General features: G+C 41.7%; 1 protein-coding gene across 5 annotated transcripts in view; it reads left to right on the top strand.

Annotated features, from left to right (window-relative positions):
• The window catches only part of cobl (cordon-bleu WH2 repeat protein), a 231030-nt gene that overhangs the window by 176936 nt on the left and 39519 nt on the right, over positions 1–14575 (top strand). For 4 of the 5 annotated variants that reach the window (XM_078418551.1, XM_078418585.1, XM_078418565.1 and 1 more), the window contains exon 9: positions 13110–13467. In XM_078418551.1, coding sequence (XP_078274677.1) covers positions 13110–13467 — 358 coding nt within the window. The remainder of the gene's footprint in view (positions 1–13109; positions 13468–14575) is intronic. The other variant, XM_078418558.1, reaches the window with a different exon arrangement.

The raw sequence follows: 14575 nt of genomic DNA on the forward strand, positions 1-14575 counted from the left end.
CCTCCCCCCACTCCCTTCCCCCCTCCCCCCCACTCCCTTCCCCCACTCCCCCCTCCCTCCCTCCTTCCCCTCCCTCCACCCTCCCTCCTCCCATCCCCCCTTATCCTCCCTCCTCCCCCCTCCCTCCCAAGGAGATAGATTTAAACTTTAAATTGTGAATAACTTAAAAAATATAACACCGATTTCAATGAAACTTCTTCCATTCGCACCAAAGGGACGACGGTGCGTAAGGTGGGCCTAAAATTGTCGCGCTATCGTGTACCATTTTGGCTGTAATTCAGGAACAAACGAACGAGTATTAGCATATAGATTCCTAATTGCACCTAAGAGGATGATGGCGAGCCAACTTCTTGAACCACGAAAATCAGTATGGTGAAGATGCAACAGAAGTGCTCTTCAGTCAGGCTCTCCAGAATTTAGACTCAGTAATGATGAAGGCTTGGCATTTATATTTCCAAGTCAGAATGGTGTGTGTTTTGGAGAGGAATCTGCAGGTGGTGATTTTTGCATATCGCTGTTGGCCTTGTTCTCGTTGAAATGGTAATAGTTTAGGCACCGCTATTGGAGTGACTTGGGGTTCCCAGTATGACTTGCTTTAGCGTCTATATCTATAAAATATAAAATTAATATGCATGAAGAATATTCTTAAGGGAGTCCTGAAGTATATTGTCAATGCATGACCAACAATGGAACCAACTGTGCACAGAAACCAAAACAGACAAGCAGTTTGTTTGAGGTATTGTAGTATCGTAGTTAAGTTTCTGAAGCAGTATCTATAGATCTGCCTGATCAATCCAGAGATAAAAGATCATATTTATGTTGTGGAATTGAATTATATAATTCCAGAATAAACCAACCGTTTCAGTAATGCATAGTGATTAAAAAATACAACCACTTCACTCACATATTTCAGGGAAGAAAATCTGTTTTTCTTATCTAACCTTAGTTATATATGACCCTCAATCCAACAATGTTCTTAATCTTAGCAAGCCACTTAGACCCACCTGCTTCAGGAAGACCACTATCATCCTGGTGCTGAAAAAAAGCAAGATCTCATCCCTTAATGACTACTGTCCAGTAGCATTGACATCCACCATTATGAGGTGCTTTAAGAGTCTGGTTATGGAACACATTAAATCCAGTCTACCAAGCAACCTTGACCCACTGCAGTTTGCCTACTGCCACAACAGGTTCATGGCTGATGCCATCGCCCTGGCTCCCCACTCATCCCTGGAACACCTGGATAAGAGAGAGAACAACATCAGACTTCTATTAAAAGACTATAGCTGTGCTTTTAATACCATTATCCCATCCAAGCTCATTTCCAAGCTTGTGAAATGGTGTCAGCACTCACCTCCGCAACTGGATCCTCGACTTCTTGGCCAACAAACCACAATCAGTTATGATAGGTGACAAATCATCCTCTGTTATAATCCTCAACACTGGTGTCCCGCAAAGATGTGTTCCCAGCCCCCTTCTTTACTCCATATACACCCCAACAGTCCAGCTAAATACAAATCCAACTCAATTTACAAATTCGCAGACGACACAACTGTTGTGGCCGGATATCAAATAACGACGAGATGGAGTACAGGAAGGAGATTGAGAACCTTGTAACCTGGTGCCAAGACAACCACCTTTCCCTCAATGTCAGCAAGACAAAGGAGATTGTGATTCACTTCCAGAAGTGAAGCAGTACACATACCCCAGTATACATTGATGGCGCCGAAGTAAAGATGGATGAAAGCTTCAAGTTCCTAGGAGTAAATATCACCAGCAACTTGTCCTGGGCCTGGCCAAGAAAGAACACCAATGCCTCTACTTCCTTAGAAAGGTTAGGAAGCTCGACAGCTCCCAACAACTTCTGCAGATGCGCCGTAGAAAGCATTTTATTGGGATGCATTACAGCATGTTTTGGGAACAGCTCCACCCAAGACTGCAGGGAATTGTGGATGCAGCCCAGACCAGCAAACCGGCCTCCCTTCCATGCTGCCTCGGCCAGGTCACCAGCATAATTAATGATGAGTCTCACCCCGGACACACCCTCTTCTCCCCCCCCCCTCCCATCAGGCAAGAGATACAGGTGTGAAAAAGCATACCTCCAGATTCAGGGACTGTTTCTTACCAGCTGTTATCAAGCAACTGAACTATCCTATCACCAACTAGTGAGTGGTCCTGACCTACCATCCACCTCATTGGAGACCGTTGGACTAATCTGACTTTACTGGACTTTATCTTGCACTAAACGTTTTCCCTTTAAGGTGCATACATGGAGCATAAAACATTACAGCATGGGAACTGGCCTTTTGGTTGTGCTGAACATGGTGCCAAGTTAAACCAATCTCCACTGCTTCCATGTGATCCATATCTCCCCCATGTGATCCATATCTCCCCCATGTGATCCATATCTCCCCTATGTGATCCACATCTCCCCCATGTGATCCATATCTCCCCCATGTGATCCATATCTCCCCCAAGTAAAAGGTTCAGGGTGTTTACCCTATCTAGGCCTCTCATAATTTTATACTTTTTTATCAGGTCTCCCTTAAACCTCTGATGCTCCAGGGAAAACAAGCTAAGTTTGAAAAACGGATATGTATCACATGCAGGCTGAGATTAGTTTAACTTGGCATCATGTTCAGCACAGATATTGTGGGCTGAAGGGCCTGCATCTGTGCTGTATTGTTCTTTCTCCTGATAGCTTATACCTTCTATTCCAGCCGCATTCTGGTAAACCTGTTCAGCACCCTCTCCAAAGATTGGATGTTTAGGTTGATGGATGATATGCCAATCAAGTGTATTCTTTTGTCGTGGTTAGTGATGACTATCTTAAGTATTCTTGGAAATTTACTCAACCACTTTCAACTTTGGTATGTTACCCAGGAAGCTGCTGGCCGTAATATGCCCAGCGTGGGGCTTGCCTTTGTAGTGATAGTATTATTGTGGTTCGTTCAGTCGAGTTTCATATCATTGCTAACTTTCTGCACCCTGTTTGCAGGGTAATCAGCAATAGTAATGTCTTTGAATGTTAAGAATCTTGTTGAAAATTATCATTGCCTGCACTTGTGGTGAGAATGAAGCTTTCCACTTTATCGGTTTGTACTGTGCACTAGCAAGGACTGCTTCCTTTTCAGATGGAATGAAAGGAATTGACATTGTGCAGTAAACATCCGTCAGTCTTACCATAATTTATTTTGGTAGAAACAAAGAAATGCAGATGGTGGTTAATATACAAAAGGGACATAAAGTGCTGGAATAACTCAGCAAATCGGGCAGCATCTCTGGATAACATAGATAGCTGACATTTTGGGTCGAGACCCCTCTGAAGAGTCTGCAAAAGGGTCTCAACCTGAAATGTTACCTATCAACACTCTCCAGAGTTTATGGCAGACCGGGTGAGTTACTCCAGCACTTTGCGTAGGAAAATAACTGGTTCAAATTGAAGGTAGACACAAAATGCTGGAGTAACTCAGCGGGTCAGGCAGCATCTCAGGAGAGAAGATTTCGGGTCAAGACTCTTCTTCAGACTCCAGCACTGTGTCCGTAACTTCTTTTGGCAAGGCCAGCGTTTATTATCCATCCCTCTGGGAAGATGATGTTGACTGAGTTTCATTAAAAAGACGTTTACAAAAGACAAAGACAATTGTGATTTGGGGTGTTTTCCACATGCTTTGATTTTCTCCCACATCAGAAAGACAAATGGGATGGTAGATTCATTGGCCAATGTAAACTGCCTGTAATATATATCTGAGTATAGAACCTGTGGGTGGGAATGCAGGGAGATTAGATTAAAGGGAAAATTAGTAGGAAAAGGGATCGGTGAAGCAGATTCAATGGACTAAATGTCCTCCTATATCATGAATGGAAATATGGTTAATTCTGGATTTGGGGACTAGTTCTCAATCACCAGATGCTTGGGTGCCAGTCTTGGGCCTTTTTCCTTCAAAGGAGGATCTCCTACATAGTCCACACTGCGTATGTAAATACAGGCATGGGGAACAATTAGATGGAGGAGATAGGCAAGATTGAACAAAATACAGCCTTGTAACATGAGTACTATATTATTTTATTCCTCTATATTATGGCCAATCTGTTTTTCAAATCCCTTGCCTTATTTCAAATAATATCGTTACAAATTCAATTTGATTATGTCAGTTAACCCTAGCATTTGGACAGGTAACAGGGAGAGGAAAGGTTGAAAAGAGATCTGGGTCAAATGTGAGCAAATGGGATTAGCTTAGATGGGGCATCTTTGTCACCAGGGGCAAGTTGAGCCAAAGGACTTGTTTGGGTGTTATATGATTCTAAATCTCGAGGAGATAGTATTTATGGGAGAGTAAATTTCAGTTGTGATCCAATGAAAATATATTTGATTATTTATCTCCTAACTGGCCAAGGGGGAGACACAAGAGGTTCCAACTTTTTCAGTCAGAGAGTTGTAAATCTGTGGAATTCTCTGCCTCAGAAAGCAGTGGAGGCCAGTTCTCTGAATGCATTCAAGAGAGAGCTAGATAGAGCTCTTAAGGATAGCGGAGTCAGGGGGTATGGGGAGAAGGCAGGAACGGGGTACTGATTGAGAATGATCAGCCATGATCACATTGAATGGTGGTGCTGGCTCAATGGGCCGAATGGCCTACTCCTGCACCTATTGTCTATTGTCTAAGCGACTGGCGACATGGAGGACAGTGGGTGAAAGGTGAGGACCACTGAAACTCTATCTCTGTTCTGCCTGGGAAGAGGGTGGGGGTGGGAGTAAGAGTGAATGTCCCAGAAATTGAGGTTCTTTCGCATTTTGTTCATCATTCCCATTTCCGTTTATCCATCATTCACACACTTATCCATTTGGGTTTCTTCTTCTGTGGTCTACCCTCCCTATCTCCATCCCCCATCTGGTTCCATCCACCCATCATCCCTCCTTTAACTGTTTCCCTTAGCACATTTTATCCTTTGTCTCGACAATCTCCCTCCACTCCCCAACAGGCTCCATATGCCCATCTGCTCCCAAATTACCTGGTTAACCCTATCAATGACCAGTCCAAATTCTCACCTGTCCCTTTAGTTTCTTTGCACTATCTTCCCTCCACACTCTCAGTTTTGATGTAGGGTTCCAACCCAAAACATCAATTATCCCTTTGCCTCCACAGATGCTATTAACCCACTGAATTCCTCTAGCCATTCTAAGATTATGTCCTGTTGCTCAAGAAACACTTACCAGACGAAATTGATTCTTTACATTTATCATATCAAATGCCTTAATCATTTAAGCACTTTGATTCGATTATTCTAAACTTTCTAAACTCTAGGGAAAACAATCCATCTTTATGCAATCATATTTAATAATTAAATCCTTCCGAATATGGTAAAATTTGCACTAAATCCATTCCAAGCTTTGAAAAGCCTGATGCACAAAAGCAAAATACTGCATATGTCAGACGTTTAAAATTAAAACAGAAATGCTTCAAAGTACTCAGCAGGTAAATTGTTCTGATTGATGATCTCCCATCAACTCTGAGACAAGTTAAAGATATATCAGGTTTTAAGATGCAAGGAGGAAAGAAACAAAGCAAAGATATGTGATATAGAGGGAAGGAGGTGAAATGAGAGGGGTAAACATGCAAGGCAAACATAATTATTAGCCTAGTTTCCTTAGAATAACTAATAATTCATTGTTGTTCCGTGTCATGTATCTGTCAAACTGCAGCAAGTATCCTGATTCATATCCAGTGACAAAGAAACACACTTCAATCTTCAAACAGCACCTCAAACACTGCCTGTGTAGTCTACAACCCCACATCATAAACATTGTATTCTCTAATCTCAGGTAATCTGCTCCCCTTTTGTCTCTTTCTCCTTATCTACCCAGGTCTTCTCACACACTTTTTTGTTTCAGTTTCCCCCAGCCACCTATCACTCAGTTTCTTTCTCTTCTCCCACCCATTCCCTTTGTCCATCACCCACACATTCTTCCACTGGGTCCCCCCCCCCCCCCACTGTTCCCATCTTTCCAGGCTGCATTCCACAATTGGTTCCATGCTTTACTTTCCTGTCAGGTTCCATCATCCGCAATCCTTTGTTGCCACCACCTGTCACCTCCCAGCTTTTTTTCCTATCGCCCAACCTGACGCTATCTGCTAAATAATCCCTCCTCACTAGGACCCACCTATTGCTTGGTAGATCTTACCCGCCCCTCCCACTTGCAACTTTTCATACTGGCTAAATGCCCTTTCTCAGTCCAGATGAAGGGTATAAACCTGCATCGTCGACTGTCTATTTAGCTCCACAGATGCTGCTCCAGCAGATGGCTTGTTTCTCCAGACTCCGGCATCTGCAGTCTTTTGTGTCACCAGTAAATGGAAATGTTTTATATTGGGAAACAAACGATGAAATTATAAGAACATAAGCATTCATGAAATTTGCTAATTGACCTCTTGAGTTTTCTCTGCCATTCAGATAGATCGTGTCTAATCCACTCTTTTCGACAACACCACTTTCCTGCTCACAACCTTAAAGTTCAAATCTCTACCAGTCTTCCCCTTGAATATATTCATGTGCTCTGCCTTCAGAGCTATTTGGATTAGAGAATTGCCAAACATTACAATCTAGCATCCTACAGCATATTTAAACATGTCCCCTTTAAATTGGAATATAATGAGCAGTAACAGAAGCAAGTAGAAGTCATTCAACTGCTGTGACAACTCCACCATTGAATAAGGACTCTGGCTGATCTTTTGCCTCAGCCAGAGTTTTTATGTAATGCTTAAAACACAAAATGCTGGAGGAACAGCGGGTCACACAACATCTGTGGAGGAAATAGACAGGCGAAGCTTTGGGTCAAGACCCTATCAGTCTTAAAAAGAATCCCAGCCCGAACTGTCGCCAGTCCATTTCCTCCACAGATGTTGTCTGACCCGCTGAGTTCCTCTAGTCACTGTGTTTTGCTCAAGATTCCAATATCTACAGTTCCTTATGTCTCTACTTTACTGCTGTACGTAATGGTGTCATATTAACCCCATGTGCTTTAATTGATTTTTGGATGTTAAACCAATCAATTTTGTTATTCAATATACTCAACAAGACTTCCACAGTTGAGAGCTCAAACTATAAAGAAATGTCTTCACATCTCAGCCTAAGTGCTCAGTTCCTGACCTCAAAATTGTAGACATTGGTCCTAAAGACTCTCATCAGTTACAACATAGAAACATAGAAAATAGGTGCAGGAGTAGGCCATTCAGCCCTTCGAGCCTGCACCGCCATTCAATGTGATCATGGCTGATCATCCAACTCAGTATCCTGTACCTGCCTTCTCTCCATACCCCCTGATCCCTTTAGCCACAAAGGCCACATCTAACTCCCTCTTAAATATAGCCAATGAACTGGCCTCAACTACCTTCTGTGGCAGAGAATTCCACAGATTCACCACTCTCTGTGTGAAAACAAATGTTCTCATCTCGGTCCTAAAAGACTTCCCCCTTATCCTTAAACTGTGACCCCTTGTTCTGGACTTCCCCAACATCGGGAACAATCTTCCTGCATCTAGCCTGTCCAACCCCTTAAGAATTTTGTGAGTTTCTATAAGATCCCCCCTCAATCTTCTAAATTCCAGCGAGTACAAGCCGAGTCTATCCAGTCTTTCTTCATATGAAAGTCCTGCCATCCCAGGAATCAATCTGGTGAACCTTCTCTGTACTCCCTCTATGGCAAGAATGTCTTTCCTCAGATTAGGAGACCAAAACAACACGACCCCTACATCTGCCCTGTTTAAACAAAATGTATGGTTCATTGAGATAGCTCATTCTTCTAAATTCGACAGGGTAGAATATGCGCCCAGTCTGCTTAATTTTCCTTATAGGACTCCAAGAAATCCACATTATGAACTTTTGTTCCATTCTCTCTCTATATTCGATAAATCTTCCTCCGCGTGAAAGATCAATATTGTCCACAGTACAGGTGACCCCCAACCAGTGCAGGAAATTAAGGTACGACCTTCACAAAGACATCAGGAACATCAAGAGGCAAAATCAGACCAGAGCCTCAGACTTAGCACACGTAGACGCGTCAGTTGTGCCAGCTACAAAGTGAAGTTGGATAGAATCGCTTGCAATTTCCCATTCCTCCCCAATGAGGTCAATACATTCTATGCTCATTTTGAACAGAAAGTCCAGGCAATGGCCTCGGGTTCACCTGCACCCATGGTCTTCATGAGAGTGAAACCAGGAAAAGCAAGTGTCCCGGATGGAGTACGTTGACACATCAGACCAGCTGGTAGGAGCCTTTGCAGACATCTTTAACCTCTCCCTATTCCAATCTGAAGTTCCTATATGCTTCAAGAAGACCTTGCATCATCCCGATGCCAAAGAAAAACAAGTTGGCATGTCTTAATCATCACTAGCGCCAGGATGTTTAGGCACTAAAAATCTCTGAAATAGGCAGGCAAATAGGCATAATAAAATTACAAAAAAGGCATTTATTGACCAAAAGAAGGCATAAAAAGGCATGTATTTCCACCACTAAAATATGGTTAAAAATGATAATATAAAGGTATACTACATTAAATGACCAAAGTTGCCTGGTTGTACATAATTACTAGCATTTTTTTCAAATTATCTGGTGTTAAACTATGCCGTCTGTCAGACAGAATATGCTTCAGTTGTGAAAAACTTCTTTCTATCCCAGCTGAGGTCACTGGTGCATACCCGAAACAAGCTACAGACTCTATATTCATGTTGATATCTTGTGCATAACAACTACCTTTGAGAACTTTAGCTATGTTTTGTATTTCTTCACGATCTTTGTTACCGAAACTCACTCTCACATTTTCCTTGTATGTCTTTACCTACATCGCCAGGAACTTTACGAATATCGTCAGTTACTTTATTGAAAACCTGCAAGTTATTCACTAATGTTTTGCCACATTTTTCAAGGGAAGTGATAGCTTGTGGGAAGTTTGCAAAATTGGAAGCAATAAACACAAGATCGTGGTGGAAGGACTTTTTCTGCATGATTTCACTGACAATCCTGACTGCAGCAGATTCTTCTTCTTCAAAACAGTTGACGATTTCCATTATCTTTTCAAAATTTGCAGCATAGTAGAGTACAGCAGAGAGCCATGTGCCCCACCAAGTCAAAACGGGCTGAGGAGGTAATGGAATCTCGGGTGCCATTTCCTTGAACAACTGCACACGTGACTTTGTGAAAGATTTTCTTGACATTGGAAACTAGGCGATCAACATTTGGAAACAAGCTACGTATGTGCTCGGCAATTCTATTGAGTCCGTGAGCTAAGCATGTCAAATGCAACATTTTGGGGAATAAAACTTTTAAGAGCACGAGCAGCTTTTTTCATGTTCGGAGCTGCATCAGTCACAAACAAAAGAACATTCTCGTGTTTTATACCTTCTGGCCAAAGTACAGCAAGTGAAGATGTAAACAACTGAGCAATAGTTGAGCTGTTTGACTTCTTCAATACTTCCGATGTCAACAAATACTCCTTTGATGGTTGACCTGCCTCCAGTGTACCGATGACCACATTGGCAAAATATCTCCCCACAGCATCGGTTGTCTCGTCTATTGAAATCCATATTTTGTTGCATGCAACTTCATCTCTAATTTTCTGCAAAACAATGTCGAAGTTGCTGTCAACATAATTTTTCCGTAATGATGACTCGCTCGGTATATGTTCCTCTGTATTTCTCTTAAAAAACCTCTGAGAGATTTGCTTTCCAATTTTCACAGTGGAATTCCAGAATCAATGAATGCCTTGCACAGATCACTCGAAAACTCAGATTTGCGACTGGAGCCAACAGTAAATGTAGTGAGGAGATAAGCTTGAGTATTTCCCGCCTTCAGTTTCTCTACTGCCGATTTGTGTTTAGCTGTCTGTACATGCTGGGAAACTAAATATTTCTTCTTATGATTCACTGCTTTCTCACGTGCTTTGCAAAACAGCACACAGTTGTCTGTAGAGAATATATAACTCCCGTACTCTCTCACCAAATCGTTCAGTTTTTTACAAGGCGTTGACTTGACCCTAGGCATTTTGACGCTTGCAGCGGTAGATCCTACAGGAGCGGGGATGCAGACCTCTACAGGCAGGCCAAGTACAAGTTGAGAAGAGGAATCAGAGCTGCCAAGGAAAGGTACTCTGAGAAGTTGAGGAGCAAGTTTTCAGCTAATGACCCTTCTTCAGTTTGGAAGGGCTTGCAAAAAATCACCAGCTAGATGAGGAAAACCCCCCACTCCTTGGACAATCATCAGCTGACCAACGACCCGAACGAGTTCTACTGCAGGTTTGATAAACAGAAACTTAACCCTGGTACCCCCTCCCCCCCAACACTTCACACCTACTCACAGCCTAACTTCAGTTTGAAAAGACTGGATCCTTCCCCACCCACCCCTCTCCCATTACCACTTAACACCCACTTACAGCCTGACTGCAAAAGATTGGGGCCTCGTCCACTACCCATGAATGAATGACCGACGTTGGTGCCCCCGGTTTCGCCCCGGTGGTGGAGATTTCCTTGCAAGTTATGAAAAGGGCATTATCTTGCTGAAATCATCAAAAAAGGCATGAAAAGGCACTTATGGCATTTATGTCAAAATCCTGGCTCTAATGATCACCATTCGCAGGCTCTTACATCCACCAACATGAAGTGCTTCAAGTGGCTGATCATGGCACATATTAACTCCAGCCTCCTAAAAACAGCAGGCGTCAAATCTCAATTCATCTGCTTTCATACTTTGTGGAATTACTGGTAGATTTTTTTCAAAATGTAGTGCCTCTAATTTATTATTGCAATTTTATAATCCAATGCTTCAACGGCTATTTTGTGAGCCATTGTATGTTCATCCCATAAAATAAGTAGGAATCTGAATAAAAGGAGTCCCCCACATCTGCCAAAATGAAAAGGGTGTTTAAAAATTAAACACCGTTCTCCCCCTTGTTGAAGAAATGCCTGATGATGCCATGGCCAGAGCAATCATGCTTTGGATTCAAACTTTACCCTAAAGAGGACTAATTAGGAAAGTTGTTCCCCATTCACCAAATATGATTCCTTATTGTAAGAAAATAACTGCAGATGCTGGTACAAATCGAAGGTATTTATTCACAAAATGCTGGAGTAACACAGCAGGTCAGGCAGCAACTCAGGAGAGAAGGAATGGGTGACGTTTCGGGTCGAGACCCTTCTTCAGACTGATGTCAGGGGGGCGGGACAAAGGAAGGATATAGGTGGAGACAGGAAGATAGAGGGAGATGGAGAACTGGGAAGGGGGAGGGGAAGAGAGGGACAGAGGAACTATGTAAAGTTGGAGAAGTCAATGGACAATAGACAATAGGTGCGGGAGGAGGCCATTCGGCCCTTCGAGCCAGCACCGCCATTCAATGTGATCATGGCTGATCATTCTCAATCAGTACCCCGTTCCTGCCTTCTCCCCATACCCCCTGACACCGCTATCCTTAAGAGCTCTATCTAGCTCTCTCTTGAATGCATTCAGAGAATTGGCCTCCACTGCCTTCTGAGGCAGAATTCCACAGATTCACAACTCTCTGACTGAAAAAGTTTTTCCTCATCTCAGTTCTAAATGGCCTACCCCATATTCTTAAACCGTGGCCCCTTGTTCTGGACTCCCCCAACATTGGGGACATGTTTCCTGCCTCTAACGTGTCCAACCCCTTAATAACCTTATACATTTCGATAAGATCTCCGCTCATCCTTCTAAATCTGACAGAAAGGTCGGAGTGGGGGGGGGGGGGGGGGTAAGAGACAGGAAGATAGAGGGAGAACTGGGAGGGGAAGAGAGGGACAGAGGAACTATCTAAAGTTGGAGAAGTCAATGTTCATACCGTTGGGCTGCAAGCTGCCCAAGCGAAATATGAGGTGCTGTTCCTTCAACTCCCCCTCCCACTCCCAGTCTGACCTTTCTGTCATGGGCCTCCTCCAGTGCCATAGTGAGGCCCACCGGAAATTGGAGGAACAGCACCTCATATTTCGCTTGGGCAGCTTGCAGCCCAACGGTATGAACATTGACTTCTCCAACTTTAGATAGTTCCTCTGTCCCTCTCTACCCCTCCCCCTTCCCAGTTCTCCCTCTATCTTCCTGTCTCCACCTATATTCTTCCTTTGTCCCGCCCCCCTGACATCAGTCTGAAGAAGGGTCTCGACCCGAAACGTCACCCATTCCTTCTCTCCTGAGATGCTGCCTGACCTGCTGAGTTACTCCAGCATTTTGTGAATAAATAATGATTCCTTATTCATCATATATAGCCTCTGTAACAATATCAAAGGCATTTCTTTGGTATCTCTCTGAATTTTGTTCTTTCTCTCAGATATATTCATCTAACTCTTTTAAATTGCAGTTGGTCTTCTGCAGTTACTTCATGCACTAATTTTCTGTTTTTCTTTGTAGTTCAGGTAGAACAAAAGTATTTTGGTCAGGTCTACCCAAATATCTAATACTTCAAAATTAGATCTGAAAACAATCTCATTAATATTCAATGAAAAAAAAATAAAGTTGGCCTCTTTCAGATTATGGAGACAGAAAGATAATGGAAAGCCTCTTGTGTGAATTTTAGAAAAGCTGAGTATAGTGCACATCCTTATACTAAAGTTAACCTTACAATATTGTTTTGTGGTTGAAATGAATATGTCTGCATTGGAAAATTTGATGAGATTCTTGGTTATTTCATCCCTTAAATTATGGTTGCCTATTCCAAATCCCTTTTTGAATAACAATTATCATTCTTCAAATGGGAAATCTACAAACTGTTAAATATATTTTTAAGATGGAAAATTTTACTTTTTTCATTATTTGTGATAATTGTTCATGTTTGTCTTGGTCATATTTCAATTAAAATAAATTTAACAATCTATAATAGAAATTTGCTAAGTGTATAATCATAAAATGGTTGACAAAATATAATTAAATTCTCATTGTAGAAGTCAGAATATGCATTTTAGCCTTTGTTATATCAAATTTTATATATCATATTATATCATATTTTTGATATAAGAATTTGTTTTAAATAATGAAAATATTAATATATGTTGTCAGGTCATTCCCTAAGTTAAATGTATGATTTCTCTTTATTTTCCTCACTCAATTTCCGTTAGCAGACCTGGGATCGGAACAAGATGGTGGAGTTGGTGACAATATTATGGAAAAAGAATCTAGAGATGGAGAAGAGACTGGTTCAGTTAAAAGTTGTGATTGTTTTCAGCAAAGTTGCTCAAATTACACTTCAGCATTGGATGATGAAATGTTGAAATCTGATGATGCTGCGACTGTAATCGCCCAGACTGCTATGTTTTCCTCTCCCACTGGCAGCCTCAGGCTGAGAAACAAAACTGATGCAGGTGAAATCCTGGGAGCCTCAGATAAAATATTTGGTACAGTAGAAAACCAAGCATGGAGCAATGGTGTAAGATGCACTAAAGATGAAGGTCATTCTCTTGCAAACAAGACCATCAGGTACAAGTTTACATGTTTTATTGTGGACATGTTGAATAATCCAGACTCAGGATGTTTAAAGTTGTGCCTAATCTTAAAGTATCTGTATTCTAATTTATGAATAAATCTATAACAGCCAAGCTACAATGTAAGCTACTCTTACCTATTGTTTAATAGATTAAGTTCAATTATATATGAAGCTAAGACTTTTTAAACAACTGGATGATGTTGTTGACCAGGTTCAGCATGGCGAATGGTTTCCCATCTAGTTCCTTTTATTTGGCTCAATCTTACAATGTCACTGCCAACAACAGATCAAGACTTTTAGAAGTCTGGTAATTCATGACATATTGAAGTAATTGAAATATCAAGGTGGCACAGTGGCACAGCAGTAGAGTTGCTGCCTTACAGTCCCAGAGACCCAGGTTCGATCCTGACTATGGTGCTGTCTTTATGGAGTTTTTACATTCTCCCTGTGACTGCATGGGGTTTCTCCGGGTGCACCGGTTTCCTCCCACTTTCCAAAGACGTGCAGGTTTGTAGGTTAATTGGCTTCTGTAAATTATCCCGAGGATAGAACTAGCATACGGATGATCGCTGGTCGGTGTGGATTTAGTGGACTAAAGGGCCTGGTTCCACACTACTAAACTAAACTAAACTAAACTAAACGTTTCCATGAAATATGACATTTTCATTAGAATTCAGTTCTGTGCGTATTGTTACTGTGCCTTATTAAATTCATCTTATTCTTCATTTACATCACCTTCATAATTCGTCTACTCTTTTGGTGGAGTAGAACTTAGAACTAAAGAAGTCTATTACAGTCATTTTGATCATCAATATTGACCTAATTTGAAAACTTGGAAAAGAGTGCATTAATGTTAAAGTACTTCATTAAGTACTTTTTGGACAAATTGTATCGCTATAACAGCAACTGTCTGCATTCTTGCAGATGGGATTTTCCTGGATTAATTCTCATAGACTTGTGCATTACTGTATACAGTACCGTATGTACTGTAGTCTGAATAGATCTTTTGAATGATTTCAAGTATTTTGTGTATTAATCTGAAGTCTCTGCAGTGGACTTAAAGATTTCACTTTGTACACATATTACACACTTTTAATGACG

The sequence above is a fragment of the Rhinoraja longicauda genome, chromosome 2 (assembly GCF_053455715.1).
Source record: "Rhinoraja longicauda isolate Sanriku21f chromosome 2, sRhiLon1.1, whole genome shotgun sequence".
Classification (NCBI taxonomy): Eukaryota; Metazoa; Chordata; class Chondrichthyes; order Rajiformes; family Arhynchobatidae; genus Rhinoraja; species Rhinoraja longicauda.